The sequence below is a fragment of the Coloeus monedula genome (assembly GCF_965178545.1).
Source record: "Coloeus monedula genome assembly, chromosome: 2".
Classification (NCBI taxonomy): domain Eukaryota; kingdom Metazoa; phylum Chordata; class Aves; order Passeriformes; family Corvidae; genus Coloeus; species Coloeus monedula.
In genome coordinates, this window is record NC_138782.1 from 16163365 (window position 1) to 16178164 (window position 14800).

Consider the following 14800-nt stretch of genomic DNA (forward strand, 5'->3'; position numbering starts at 1 on the left):
AGGGTGTCGTAGCTGGTATTTTGGTCTGCTGTTTGCTGTTGGAGCCTGAGTACTTTGGTCTGTGCTGTTTGCATTGCACTGAAGAGTGGCTGAGTTTCATTCTGCCTGCTATCCCCAGGGCCCTCATGAAGAAGAGATTTGTATCTCATGAGATTACCCCACTGAGCAAAGAAATGAAATAAATTATATTATATTTTACTTGTGTCAAGTATAGTAGCTCTCAGAGCCTTTCAAGGCAGTGTCAGCACGGGCTGGATCCTGCATCAGTGTGTAAAGAGGCATCCTTTACAAGAACAACGCTGCAGAATGAAGCCAATGTGAGCCTAATGGGTGGCGGAAAATAGTGAGCCTTTTTTTCCCCTCCCTAGTGCAAGCCTGCAGGGGGTTATTCTCCAGCATGTGTGAGCCTTGGGGCAAATCAGCCTGCTGGAGTTCTTCTACAACAGGAGTTCCTAGTAAATCAGTGTAGTAGTAGTAGTAGTAGTAGTAGTAGTAGTAGGGATCTTACTTGGGAACCAATTAGAGCTTGTGTTGGTTGTTTCTCCTTGGCAGCTTTAATGAACCCATAACGCAGAAGTATTGGAAAGAAAAGATTTTGCAGCAGTCTCTGTTAGAAAATCATGGCCTACCCAGTTCCTTCCACAGTACAATACAATGCTTCGAAGGACAGCAAAGGTTGTTATCATAACTTAGTCATGTGTGAAGAACCAGGAGAGCTAAAATGAGTTAAATAATTTTATTGTGCTGTGATGTTGGGAAGAAATATTCCCGAGAAAAATTGTTCTTCCCTATTCTGCAGAAAATCCTGCAAAAACCCACATGAAATGTGTCTGTCAATGCAAACTAACTCAGGCAGGTACAGTAAATTCCAGATTCTTGCATTGTCACTACAGAGAATAAACTCCCTTTTCTTTTTACTCGTCCACCAGTCCTTTCACACAATGCCTTTAACATATTTCTATAATTAAATTTCACATCATATCTCTGAACTATATTATGACATTTGATCATACTTTATCTAAAAAATCACAGATACTGCTTGTCATAGCATACAATTTCTAGTCTTTGGCAAGGCTGTACAATAACCTCACAATTATCTGTTGTGCCCAATTCCCTATCAGGTGCTAGGACTTGGTTTCTGTTTCAGTTAACCCTTCAGTGCACTCCAAAGTGGCAGTATCTAAGAAAAAAGCATAACTGTCGTGAGAAATGGAAGACAAATAGGGCATGAGCTTGGAGAAGTCAATAAGAAGCTGAAGTTCTCCTGACAAGAGGTTTCTATTTAGGATTTCTATAGTGCCAGTGTAATAGGAATACAGCTTTCTTGGTGTGATATTGCAAGTCCTGCGTCCACCTTAAGATACTGAACTGTTGCATGTCAGTCCTTCAAAGCTGATAAGAAGAAATGAAGACGGTGGTTACAGCTACAAGGCATTGTATGTACCTGGAACTGTTCTTAGCTCTGTATCAGGCAATTAAAGATATTTTTAACTTCCAGTCTTCAAAAGGTAATGGACTTTTTTTTACTTTCTTTTAGAAAGTATAATGAAATATTAAGCATATCTAAAAGGCTATTAACAAACAAATAAGCAAACAAGATAGGAATAGGAATGGAGTTTCAGGATGTCATTATAGGGTGCTCGTACAGGATTTTTATTACTCTTTCCACCAGAAGAAACTCACTAGACCATAGAAAAGGAAGAATTAGCACTATTTTATGTAATGTTATTTACTCTTTCATGTTCTGTGGGACCTCATTAGAAGGATGAGAGATGAGTTCCAGCAGTGCATGTGTGTTAATAATAGGCCATACAAATGAGATTATAATAAGAGAATCCTGGATGATACATAAGGAATTAGAGCCAGGAGTCCCTATATAAAAGCAGGCATATACTCAGTGAAACTAAGAGCTTGGTAAGTCTTTGTAGGAGAGGATGCACAAAGGTGAGTCGAACTCATCAAGCCCCCTAAAAATTAGTGGTAATCCAAAAAGAGAAGCAAAATCCGGGAGTCCTGAATCTTATTCTCTGAGCTATTGTAGGTTTATTTTCACTCTCTTAGAACTTTGTCCTTGAAATACCTTTTGGGAAAATCTTTTCATTGAAACAGTGTTAATTAACAAAAAAAGTTTGGAGAAAAAACCAGATTTACTGCTTTTGGGTTATGAGACATTAAAAAAATGCACTTTGTCTCCAAAATAGGTTGTCCTGAATCCCCTGTACATATGTGATGCTCAAAGTGTGAAAAGAAGTACCTTTGTCCAGACTGATAATTTTGCATTTTACAGTAGCTATCTCTTTTAAGCTTTCCTGAAGAACCCAGGAATTCCAATAAATTTTTTCATGTGACACATGTACACTTTCATTGTTATTTAAACAGGGGAACTTTCCTTTGGGCTCAGTTTTCAGGGATACACTTTAGCATGGGCATAAATTCAAAACTATGGATCCTCCATAGTAATCTGTGGAGCTTGAGAGTTGCTTAAAAGTAAACATGTATGAAAGAATTTTCTTTGAACAGTGGGGCCATAATGTCTGATATATGTGAAGAATTTCAGAGAACTGCAAAAGTCAAAAGACACTATTAAAAGACATAATAAAAGTGAGGAAAAAGCTGTATCTACTACTACTGCTACTACACAACTTCTTCTTATCTGTGTTTCCAGTGGGTGCCAATCTCCAAAGATAGGTGTACTACACAGCTGCTAGTTCTGGCCAGTGTATTTTTGGTGTCTGTATTGACAGAGAATATAAATATTCCAAAGGATAGAAACGTGTCCTGTGTGATAGGCAATCCAGCGTATCAAACAACTGTGCATTAGAATGGCTGCTGGTACAGTGCTGTAACTTCTGTGGTCTACAAATCCATGACATAGAAACCTTCGAAACAAATGCTAACAGAAAGCTATTTACACAGAGACAAAATTACTGTAACTCGTTTTGAGGTTTTTAGGTGACTTGTACTTTCCTTAACAAATCTCAGTGATTGTCACCCCTAGTAGCTTCCTAGGAAAAACCAGCAAATGTGTATTTTCATCTTTTATGCAGATGATTATTTAGGGATACATTTAAATCTGCACCAAATATACTGTTGATACTAAGTTAAGGCTACAAATATTTTAATTCTATCAAAATGCATTTTAAGAGGAAGATACTTTTAAAGCTTGTGAGCATTTTGTACTGACATTTAACTTTAGTTTCCAGGAGAAAATTGCATAGTAGTCACAACCAGAAACTGGGTGGCAGGCCTGCCAGGCCTGGAGTGAGGATGGAGCAACACAGTCCAGTGTTTTTTAAGGATGGAATCGAAATTGGCTGGGAAAGGCTGTCCAGCCTGGAGGGCTGCAGAAGGGAACACAGCAGGTATGGGACTGGGGCTGGCTGAAAAACTAGGGGAAGGTGGGAACTGTTTGGCATCAGAATCAAGAGGATGCAAGATAGGGATGGGGAGGAAAAAACAGGAAGAAGAGAAAACTGACGCTAAGCAAACACATTGAGTCAAGGAGGTGTGTAGGGAATACGAAATAAGGAAATGGCCACCAGGCTGGGAGCTGGGGCAGGGAATGGGTGTGAACTTGCAGATCTGGAGTGCAAAGGTTGGTTGGAGGTTCCATGAGTTAGAGAAGGGAGATAGATCTGATTGAGAACAGGAAAGGGAAATTGCATCTGGGAGGAGATGAATGAAAGTAGGAGTCAGGTGGAGGCTGGAGATAAATAAAGGTAGTCTTTTATGCTCCTTCCCTCACCAAAATGTCTGAGTAGCTTTTTACATAAAACTAATAGCAACCCCAATTTTCCCTGGGTGATAGGAGGGGACCTTTATCTGTTGAGCTGGAACTAGACTAAGTCATTTGCATGTTTAGTTTGTGCTTTTGAGGGGATAGGAAAGAAATGTTTCTTCTTTGATCAGAGACCCTTTGGAGTTTGGTCACAAACTGTGAATGTCTCTTGTAGTGGAAAGCCTTTTTCAAATGATTCTGAAAGATACCTGCAGTTACTTAAAACCCACCATACTCTGATCATATTCTGGACTCCCTTTTTTTTTTTTTTTAGTCCAGTTAACCTCAAAAAAGGCAAACTTCATCTGCTCTGCTGTGTTTTGTTTGGCTTGTCATCTGTGCTGTTGCAGAAGGAAGCAGCTGCTGCAGTTGTTTGTAGATGTTCCTGCGGTCTGTGATGCTGCTGGGGTTGATCAGGTAGCTCTTTGACCAACTGGGCCAGGGAGCTGACTGGGAGCTATTTGGAAAGGCCCAAAGCAACAATGTGTTCGTTTTGCTTGGTTTGTGTTTTTGTTTCTTTCTTTCTAGTAACATTTTGAAACAGTATTTTCAGCTTGATATAATAGTTGCAACTAATGTATCCTGGTAGGAAAAGTGCCTGCCTTCCTCCGCCCAGACTCTCCCGGGCAAGATGAGAGTTTCCCAACAAGGGAAAACTGAAAGAGATTATTTTGAAAAGTGTCTGCTACTTCGACGGCCCAAATGAGTACAAGCAGTGGAAATCTGCCTCTTTTTGCTGAATGAGGGCTGTCTACCTTCTATGAAAGGTGCTAAAAACAACTTCTGATTTGAATGTTCCTGTTTTCTATTCATTATCATTTGAGTCTTCTTTGGCTCCAATCTGCACCAGCTGTTTTCCACCCTAATCTTCTTTCCTGTAGCAATCTGGCCATGTTTGCAACAGCGGTGGTTACGCTGGGTGAGGATGAAGTACTGCAGTTGTCCTTGGCATGTTATTGCCGGCTAAACCAGTGGAATCTCATTAGGTTAGGTTTCCTCATGGCCGCTTATGGATGCCTTAGGGTGGAAGATGCCTGTGGTCTGCAGAGATAAAGGCCTTCGGAGAGGAGGAGCAAATGCTTATCAGTGCTGCCAGTGAAAAATGAACGTCTGGGGTATTTTTAGAGTTGGGCCAGCTCTTTCTGCGCTGTCCTGTGGGCACTCAAATAGCATTTGTGGTAAAGCTCAAAGGGCCATACCTGTTCCTACAGCCCTGGAAAAGCACGAGTTTAATGGCATTAATCAGCGAGGACGAAACGAGGGTGCAAAACCTGATAATAATGGAATAGTTTTTCCTTCTCCGGGCTTTCGCTGGGCTCCGCTGTGGGCAGTGAGCAGACAATACGCTGTAGTCCTGCCTGCGGTGTTCCTTACGCGTTTGAAACCAGCCAGAGCTGCCAGCGGCAGGGCGGGAGCAGCTCTGCAGCCCTACAGGAGACTCGAGGGCTCGATCGGCCCCTCGGGTTCCCGGAGGAAAGCACTGGTTCGCTGTGGGAGGGGGCAGCGCCGCGGCCGGGACAGCCTCGCCCCGCCCCGCCTGGCGTCATGGAATTCCAGGGCGCTCCCGCCAATGGCGGCGGGGGCACGTCCGGTGCCACCCGCGGCAGCCCCGAAGCGGGGGGGCTCCCGTCCCCGCCGGTGACCTCGGGGCTCGGTCCCTCCCGGCCGCCGGGGACGGCCGCAGCCGGGGAGCGCGGCGGGAGCGGGTCCTCCTGCGGGAGAAGGACGCGGGAACAGCCGGAGAGAGCTGGAAGCGCGGCCGCTTCGTCCGCACCTCCGGAAGCGGGCAGAACTAAAATTGACAGGGACAACCTACGGATTATTAATCTCTGGGCAGCTTCTTGCGGGCAGCTTCATGCGGCTGGGAACTAGTGCTGCCCTCTTTTAACTTTTCCAGGTCCTCATCATGGGATGCGTGTGTTATGTGGGGAATTGATGCCAGTTTCGGTGCCTGGCTTTTAGAGTTTACAGAGCCTTTGCAAATAATCTTATTGTATAATACAGCACAGCTCAGAGTTCCCTTTCTGTCTGTCCAGTAAGGTGCTGTTCTCTCATAAAATTCTATCAATAGATATATCAATCCGCCGAAACTTCTGTAAGTATAAATAAAATCCTTTGTGGTTTCTCTTTCGTGACAGTGACCTCTCATAAACTCACCGTAGGGTCAGAGGTGTATGTGAGGCATGTCTGGTCATCTCTGTGTAGTGCATCCCGTTGTATTTATCTGAGCACTAATGCAGACTATATCTCTTTTAGCAGGGTGTTCTGCCCACGATAACACTCTCTTTCTTGTCAGGTTTGATTAGCCCCAAGTAAATGCTCACATGGCTAAACCATTTGTGCCGCTGGAGGTAGTTTGCATGTCTCCACACAGAACTGCATTGCATCATCATCCATAATAAAGATTTTGCAAATCAAATACGGCTCCTTCTAATGCCTAAATGACAGACAAGATGGTGGCACCAGTTTGTGTGAGCAGAGAATCTGACTCTGGAGTTGAGATGTGCTTAAGACAATTGCCAGTGACTGTTCAGTTGTATTACAGTGCAGGTTACTTCCCCCCAGGGCATTTTGATCCTGACATTAATAGAAAATAAAGAGCAAATTTTCTCATTAAACATCGTGGCAGCTGATATAACTGCTTGGGATATGCTGGTGATGATAGTGCTAAACTTACAGTTGCTTTTCCAACAGCTGTGTTTCAAACTCGAAACCATGGGACCGCACTGATGCAGGAAATGAGGCTCCTCTTCCTTCCCCAACAGCAGATTTTCCTTGTGAACCCTTGTGCCTGCAGTGTGTTTCCAAGTCAGAAGTATCCCCAGCAGTGCCCTCCTGGTACTTGTGTCTCATTTTACAGACGAAGTATGGCCCTTCCACAGTAGATCCTTGCTGGGTGGGCTTACAGGGAGAATTTTTTTTGTTTCGCTTCTATGTAAAGAAAAAATATCACAGAATCACAGGATCAATTAGGTTGGAAAAGACTTCTAAGATCATCGAGTCCAGCCTTGGTCAGAATGCCACTTGACAGCTAGACCACGGCACTAAATTCCATGTCCAGTCTTTCCTTAAACACTTCCGGGGACAGTAACTTCACCACCTCCCTGAGCAGCCTGTTCCAATGTCCAATCATCCTTTCAGTGAAGAAATTCCTCCTAATGTCCAACCTAAACCTCCCCTGGTGTAATCTGAGGCCATTTCCTCTTGTTGTGTCACTGGTTGCATGGGAGAAGAGGCCGACCCCCCACCTGGCTACTCCCTCCTTTCAGGGAGTTGCAGGGAGTCTGAGCCTCCTTTGCTCCAGGCTAAACACCCCTAGCTCCCTCACCAGCTCGCCGTGAGATTTGTGCTCCAGACCCTTCCCCAGCTCCGTTGCCCTTTCCTGGACATGCTCCAGCACTTCCATGTCCTTCTTGCAGTGAGGGGCCCAGGACTGGACACAGCACTCGATGTGCGGCCTCGCCAGTGCCGAGTACAGGGGGAAAATCACTTCCCTAACCCTGCTGTCCGCAAGACAGATTTTTTGGACGATTTTTGTCCAAGCCAAAAAGAACCCACCCAGCAGCCAGTAGGACCAACTCCGGGGGACGAGGATGTCCCTCGTACCTCGGTGAGGGTAAGGGCCAGGCCTATCTGGCTCCCTGCGGGCGGAGCGGGGGGGCGCGAGCTGCCTGCGCGGGGTGTCCTGGGCCGCCGCCGGGCCGCGGGCAGGGGGACAGGGGGATGCGGGGACAGGGGGATGCGGGGACAGGGGGCCGGGGGTACGCGGGGACGGGAAATCCCCTCGCGCGCGCGGCGTGCCTTTTGTGTTTGTACACACGGGGCGGGGCGGGGCCGCGGGCGGGGCCGCGCCTTCCCTCCATTGTGCGCCATTGGCGGGCGGGCGGGCCGGGGCGGGGCGGCGCGCGGGGGGCGGGGCGGCGCGCGGGGCCGGCCCTCCCGAGGCAGCCATCTTTCAATTGTGCTCCGAGCCGCCGCCAGCGCCAGCCGCAGCAGCTCCGGCTCCTCCTGCGCCCGCCCGCCCGCCCGCCCTCCATCCCTCCCTCCCTCCCTCCCGCACGGCAGCCGCGCTCGCCCAGCGGACGGGGTAAGTCTGGCGCCGCGCCCGCCGCCCCCCGCGCCCCGACACCCCCCGCCGCTGCCCCCCGACCCTCCCCACAAACTTTTGGGGCGCTCGGGAGGCGGCGGTAGCTCGGGTTCCCCTTGGCCGCGCCGCCTTCCCGGCGCAGCCGGAGCGGCTCCCTCCGCCGGCACCCCCGGCCCCGCTTCGCGCGGTCGTTGCCCCCCTCTGCTCCCCTCGCCCCCGCTCCAGACCCCCACCAGCGGCCTCCCCAGCCCCTTAGCTGCCTCCTCAGCCCGACATCCCCCGGATCGGGGCCGGGAAGCGGTCGCAAAGAGGAGCCGCTCGCCAGCCCAGGGTAACTCTCCTGCCTTCCTTCCCCTGCTCCCCACAGTTGTTGCTCAGCTTCACCATCTTGTCTCTTTTCTCTGGTCACCGACCATATTTTTTTTCCTATTGCATAAAAAACAATAAAAAGGGAAAGAAATTCGCCGAAGGAACGACCCAAACGCAACGCAATTTTTTGGTTTTCGAGTACAAACTTTTCCGCTGCCTCCCCCTGCATCTGCACCCGCATGGTTTGGAGTGCCTGGCGATATTTTTGGCGTTATTTTTTGCAATTTATTTTTTCCTCCTTTGCAAAAGGACTAGGGCTGCGTTTCGTGATTGTTTCCATTTTGTTCTGGCTCTGGGAGCTGAGTTTGCCTGTGAGAGGCGCTTGGGAGCGAGGCAGCTCTTGGGGAAGCAGTTACACAGAAAGAGAAAGACGGCACCCAAAAAACAACCCCCCGAAAAAAAAGTTTGTTGCTTTCTTGCACTTTATCCGGCCCCTTTCCTTTTCGCACGATAAACGCCGGGTTGCCTGCGGCTGCCGGCGGGTCGGGGAGCGCAGGCGGGCGGCGGCGAGCGCCGGGCAGCCCCGGGGAGGGCCGGCGGGGGCTGCCGCTCCGATCTCCCCCGCTCCGCAGTTTCGGAGGAGGTTTTCCGGCGGGTGGGAGCGGCGGGTCGGTGCCAGCCCCCCGATGTTTGCCGGGCGGTATTTGCAAACACTTGGCAGGTGACGGGCGGCCGGCGGGGGGAGGCGACAGCCGCCTCTCCGCGCCTGCTGCCGTGCGGCTCGCTCGGCTTCAGCTGCCGCCGCTTTGATATTGAATTCGTGGGCAAAAAAAGCTGTATTTTAATATTCCGCGATCGGAAGGCGTTTAATTTCTAATTTAATTTTTTTCCTTTTTTGGTGTGGGTTTTTTTTTTTTTTTTTTTTTTTAATGCCCGCCTGGCCGTCAGAGGCGTTCGGCCGCCGCGGGCTCGGCGCTCGGGGCTGGCGGGGCAGGGACGCGTTGCGCGGGACGGGGGCCGCGCTGCCGCCCACCCCGGGGCAGGTGCCGCGGGGGGCGCACGCCGAGAGGGGCGACCACCTTCCCCTTGCCCTGTCTGCCCACGTTCCCCCCGGCAGGTGTAAGGCAGCGACGTCGGCAGGAGCATGGCCCGTACCAAGCAGACCGCCCGCAAGTCCACCGGCGGCAAGGCGCCCCGCAAGCAGCTCGCCACCAAAGCCGCCCGCAAGAGCGCGCCCTCCACTGGCGGGGTGAAGAAGCCGCACCGCTACAGGTAACGCAGCGCCGCGCAGAGGCGGCCGCGGGGCGGTACCGGGAAACCTCCCCCCCCCCCCCCCCCCCCCCCAAAAAATCCCTCCTTCTCCCCCCCACCCCGCGGGACCGATAGGGCGGGGGGTGCTTCTCCCCGCCTCCGCCACGCTTCCTCCGCGCTCCGCTTCCCGAGGCCGCCCGCCTGCCGCCAAAATAACAACAACAACAACAAAAAATTAACAGGCGCGGGTTCCTGCCGGCCGCAAAAATCACCAGAAATTCCCAGGGCGGCACCGTCCCCCGGCGTTTGCCATCAGCCCCTTTCCGGGCGTTCCGGTGCTGGTGCCTCCAAAATCGACACCCCTCCCCCCGCGGCGGACGCGGCTCGGCGGTTCTTTTAAATTTTTATAATTTTGTACCCGCGGTTATCTAGAGGCCGCAGCAGGGCTGCGCCGCCGCCAAGTTTATTGTTACCGGCGCGTTCCGTGCTCCACTCGCGGGGCTGGATCCGGCCGCGGCGCTGGGCGGGCGCGGGGCCCTGCAGGGCGCGGAGCCGCCGCGAGAGGGAGCCGCGCACCCGCGGATGCGCCGGGGCTCCCGCATCGCCCGTCCCGAAACGCGGCCTTGGGGCACCCGAGCCGGAGCGGAGTCGGCAGCAGAGCTGTCACACAGCCCCCGAGTCCTGACCTCTTCCAGTCCTGGCTCCGTGCAGCCTCCATGCTTCTGCTTGGAGGATGGTTTTGGGCTAGGTGTAGGTATTCCTTGGGGAAAATGTGGATTGGGAAAAAGTGGGTTTCAAATAGGGAACTTAATCTAAAAGTCCGAGAGGATTTATTAATGTGCTGAGGAGTCTGAAGAGGATGGAGCCAGGCTCTTCTCAGTGGTGCCAAGCAACAGAACAAAAGGCAATGGGCAGCAACTGAGGCACGGGAAAATCCACCTGAACATGAGGAAGAACTTTACTGTGAAGGTGACTGAGCATTGCAACAGATTGCCCAGAGTGGTTGTGGAATCTCTTTCCTTGGAGATATCCAAAAGCCATCTGGACACAATCCTAAGACACCAGCTCTAGGATGACCCTGCTTGAGCAGGGAGGTTGGGCCAGGTGACCCACTGTGGTTCTTTCCAACCTGACCCACTCTGTGACTCTGTCTCTTGTTCTAGGTGTGAGGCAGAATAAATCAATTGGAACAAAAGTAATAAAGCTGGAGCAGGAAAAGACAAAGGTTCCACAGAAATAAATACATTAATTTCACAGACGGACATCATGTTTGCAAACATATGTTGCTAATCTGAATTTGTTATTCTGACACCAAAATTAACATGAGGAAATACACTGGATACTTTTGACTGACAATATAACAAAGAATATAAATTATGCTAGTTCTGTGAATGCTGACAGTAGGGAAGAAGAACCAGTTTTCCCTTAAAATCAGGATTGCTGTCAGGCCCCTCGCTGGGAGGGTGCCTGTGGTACAGCTGAACTTGGGACAGCTTTGTGGCTTGTCACGTCTGCACTGAGCTGTGTTGGTGTCAGGTGGACAGCACCCGTTGGCCAACTCTTCCCTTGGTGAAGTCGGGCCTGAGGAGTCTGCCTGAGGGATCCCTGGTGAAGCCAATGGAAGCTGGCACAGCTTGGTGGTGAGAAGACAGTGACCCTTTGCCACAGCAGACCTGATTTTGGGTTGTAAATGTGGAACTCCTCTAGGAAAAACAAAAGTGTATGGTGCTTGGTTTAGTCTGGAGGATGAACCCCTATTTTTAAGGTGATGCAGAAGAGGTTTTAAATACTAATTATTTTTATTATTGTTATTATTTTATCTTAATAGGCCGGGTACTGTGGCCCTGCGTGAAATCAGGCGCTATCAAAAGTCCACCGAACTTTTGATCCGCAAACTCCCCTTCCAGCGTCTGGTGCGTGAAATTGCTCAGGACTTCAAGACAGATCTGCGCTTCCAGAGCGCTGCCATCGGTGCTTTGCAGGTGAGCCTTGCCGGGGCAGGCTGGAAGTCCCCCCGCAGCCGGGATTCCCTGGAGCGGGGCGGGGGGGCTCCGCCCCGCGCCCCCATTGGCCAGGCTGTTTCCAGGGGTAGTTTGGGCTCTCTCTGATTGGTGCGGCTGCCGCGGTGGGCGTGGCCCGCGCGGCTCGGGAGGGATGCGCACCTCAGCCTGGGCTTGCCCACGGAGGACCTGGGAATGCCTGTGGGTGCTACAGGATAAAACAGCTCCTTACAGAGCCTCTAAGTGTGTTTTTGTGGGGGCTGCTTTGGTTTTGTTTTTTTCTAAATAGCCCCTCAATTAGTTAGAACAGCGCATCTTATTAAGAGGCTTAAGGAAAACATGTTTCCTCCGCCCTTGAGCCGTGCTGGAGGCCCTGCCTTTGGAAGCTCTACAGTTGGAGAGGGAAGCATCGTATAAAGCTGGTTCTGGGGTGTCCTAATGGAGGTCTCAGTGTCTTTGAATGCTCTTTAAAGGAAAACAGCTCAGTAAGCCACATCTAAACACAGTTAGGGAGATAGCTGCTTTCCTAGGATGTAGTTGATGCTAAACACACTTTTTAATATATTAGTTACATGACTTTAATTTAGAGGACACAGACAGTAAAATATTAATTGCTCTTTCTGGCCCAAATTCCTGAATCTAAGTTAGGACCCCCCACAAGATTCAGTTCTTACCATGGGAACATCTCCCTCTCATGATAAAAGACACTCCTGATTAAAGATAGGTCTTTACTGTTCTTTTAGCTGTTGAGAGATTGTTCCAGAACCTATCTGTAATTGTAGTCTGTCTGACATGTAGGCAAAATGGTCTCTTTCTAGTTAATGACTTCAGTTGATAAAGGGCCAAGATGTTTGCCATGAGAGCCTATAAACTTGGGCATATGCTTAGCTTCAAGAGGTGGCTGTGTGTGTTTGCAGAGTTGCTGATTTTGCTTTTAGTTATACTGCATGGCAGTTCTTAAATCCTGAGGTTTATCTGTGTGTCTCTTTATCTAGAACTGCCTATTAAAATTTAGCACTTTCCCAAGGCTCCTGGTTTGAATGTTCCTGGTTTTGCATTAAGGAGTTGTTGGTACAGAACTTGATCACAGTTCCTAGTGTGTTCTGCTTGCATATTTGAAAAAACAAAAACCTAAAAAAGTAAAATTAAGAACCCCCCAAAATTCTTAACCCCTTGGGTACCATGTTGTTTGCGCCAGCATGGATATTTGGTGAAGCGTCTTAACTTTTCATGTAGTGATTTGGCAAAACTTTGTTAGGGGTTCTCATAACCTACTGTGTATGAAATTACTACAGTCCTCATCTGCTGTAGTAAATATCCTTCTTTCTTCATATTGGATAATCTTTTATTTTTAAATGGGATCTTTGAATTTAGTGAGTTGAGTCTTGTAGTTCCTGGCAATGAAGGGGTTCACACAAGTTCTTCTCTTGTGTGCATTGTAGGAAGGGTGACCTTGACCTCCTTTCTATAGTCGAGCCCCATCATTCCCACCTTCTCAGCCCAGGTGTTGCTGTGTCCAATACTGGCATGCAAAGATGCTTCCTAGGAGATTGATAGGTGTTAGAATTCCATGTCAGCCCAAAAGTGTGTAAACAGTTGCCATTGCTGTGCTGGGCTCAGCAGCAGCTAACTTAACATGAGTCAGGAGAATATTTAGGTCCAGCTGAGCATCTGTCTAACTCAGAATCCTGTCTGCAGGTGCTCAGTAACCGGGAAAACCACTGTGGTCAGCACTGCTTTTGTGCTCCCAGGTGCTGACCCCTGATTCTCACAGGTGTGAGAAGCTTCTGTGATAGTGAGGGCCTGTGCTGTGTCTCCAGATAGACAGGAAGAAAGTACAGGAACAGGACCTGTGTCTAATGGTGATTCCCTGATGTCCTGGTTTTGATGGTTCAAGGAGTTCCTGAACTAAAGGAGTTCTCTTATTTCTAATACTTCTCAGTATATTTTTTTCTGCTAATTTTTGGCTTTTGAGTTAAGCCACCTCTTCAGTATCTGTGGAAGGAGCTGTGTGCCTGAGCTGTGTGTTGGGAAGGAATACCTGCTCTTCTTTTCCCTGGCACCTGCCAATTTCACCTGATGCTCAGTAACTCTTACTCTGGAAGAGGCAGCAGACAAGTGCCTCAAACAGTGTAACCTAGCCTTTGAAAAGAGAATTTCCTAAACAAACTAACCTTCTGATAATTTAACCTCTTCCTATCTTGTGAGAGTCCCATGGGAATATTAGTTCCATTGTGTTCTGGAGGATGTCCTTACCAAATGGCAGCAGTACACTACTTTAGACACAGATTATTGTTTTGGTGCTTTATAAGAAAATGGAAGATTTTCATTTCTGAAAATCTAAAACGTTTGGTGTTTGCAAGTAATAAAGATCAAAACCTCAACTTAATGCCATGTTACACTGTACTTTTAATTCTGAACTACGATTCTTTTTTTTCCTGCTGCTCAGAGAGTGAAAATGTTCTTACCTCTTTTCTTCCACACTAGGAGGCAAGTGAAGCCTACTTGGTTGGCCTGTTTGAAGACACCAACCTGTGTGCTATCCATGCCAAACGTGTCACAATCATGCCAAAAGATATCCAGCTAGCACGCCGCATACGTGGGGAGCGTGCCTAAACCTCACCACGATGGGTTTGTCATTCTCGAAGCAAAATCTTCTTCCTGTTATTGGTAGTAATGAACGTTAGATATTTTTTCCATGGGGTTAAAAGGTACCTTAAGTATATGGTTGCAAGTGGAAAAATAGGGGACAGAATTGGGTATTGGCAAGTTTTCTTTCCATTTTCATTTGTGTGTGGATTTTTAATATAAACAAGGGGACATAAAAACAATCAATGTGGTCAAAAAAATAAAAAAATGAATTGTTGAAACTTCTTCACCAAAACAACTTTATAAAAAAAATTATAAATAAACCTGTCAAATTTTTCTGGACAATGCCAGCATTTGGATTTTTTTAAACAAGTAAATTTCTTATCAATGGCAACTAAATGGTGTTTGTAGCATTTTTATCATACAGTAGATTCCATCCATTCACTATACTTTTCTAACTGAGTTGTCCTACATGCAAGTACATGTTTTTAATGTTGTCTGTCTTCTGTGCTGTTCCTGTAAGTTTGCTATTAAAATACATTAAATGATGCCTGTTTTTAGTCTTGATTTTTAAATATTACACACGGATTATACTGATTAAAAAGTGATCAGCTTTCCCTCCCCTTTTTCTCTTCAATACATGGCCTAATTCCTTGGAGCAGATCTAGGAAACTGGGGATTACTGACTTGGCTGAAGTAGTGTGTATGTGAGGTTCTTTTAAGGGTGTAAAACTTGTCTGCTCCACAGGAAAGCAGATTTGGTGAGTATAGTACGAGGTAGAGTCT

General features: G+C 48.3%; 1 protein-coding gene across 1 annotated transcript; it reads left to right on the top strand.

Annotated features, from left to right (window-relative positions):
• Nucleotides 1-7723: 7723 nt before the first annotated feature.
• H3-3A (H3.3 histone A) lies at nucleotides 7724-14562 on the top strand. Its single transcript, XM_082302550.1, has 4 exons — nucleotides 7724-7865; nucleotides 9292-9446; nucleotides 11254-11407; nucleotides 13913-14562. Exons 2-4 carry the CDS (start codon nucleotides 9319-9321, stop codon nucleotides 14039-14041), a joined length of 411 nt encoding a protein of 136 aa, XP_082158676.1. The 5' UTR covers nucleotides 7724-7865; nucleotides 9292-9318; the 3' UTR covers nucleotides 14042-14562.
• The last annotated feature ends 238 nt before the right edge of the window (nucleotides 14563-14800 follow it).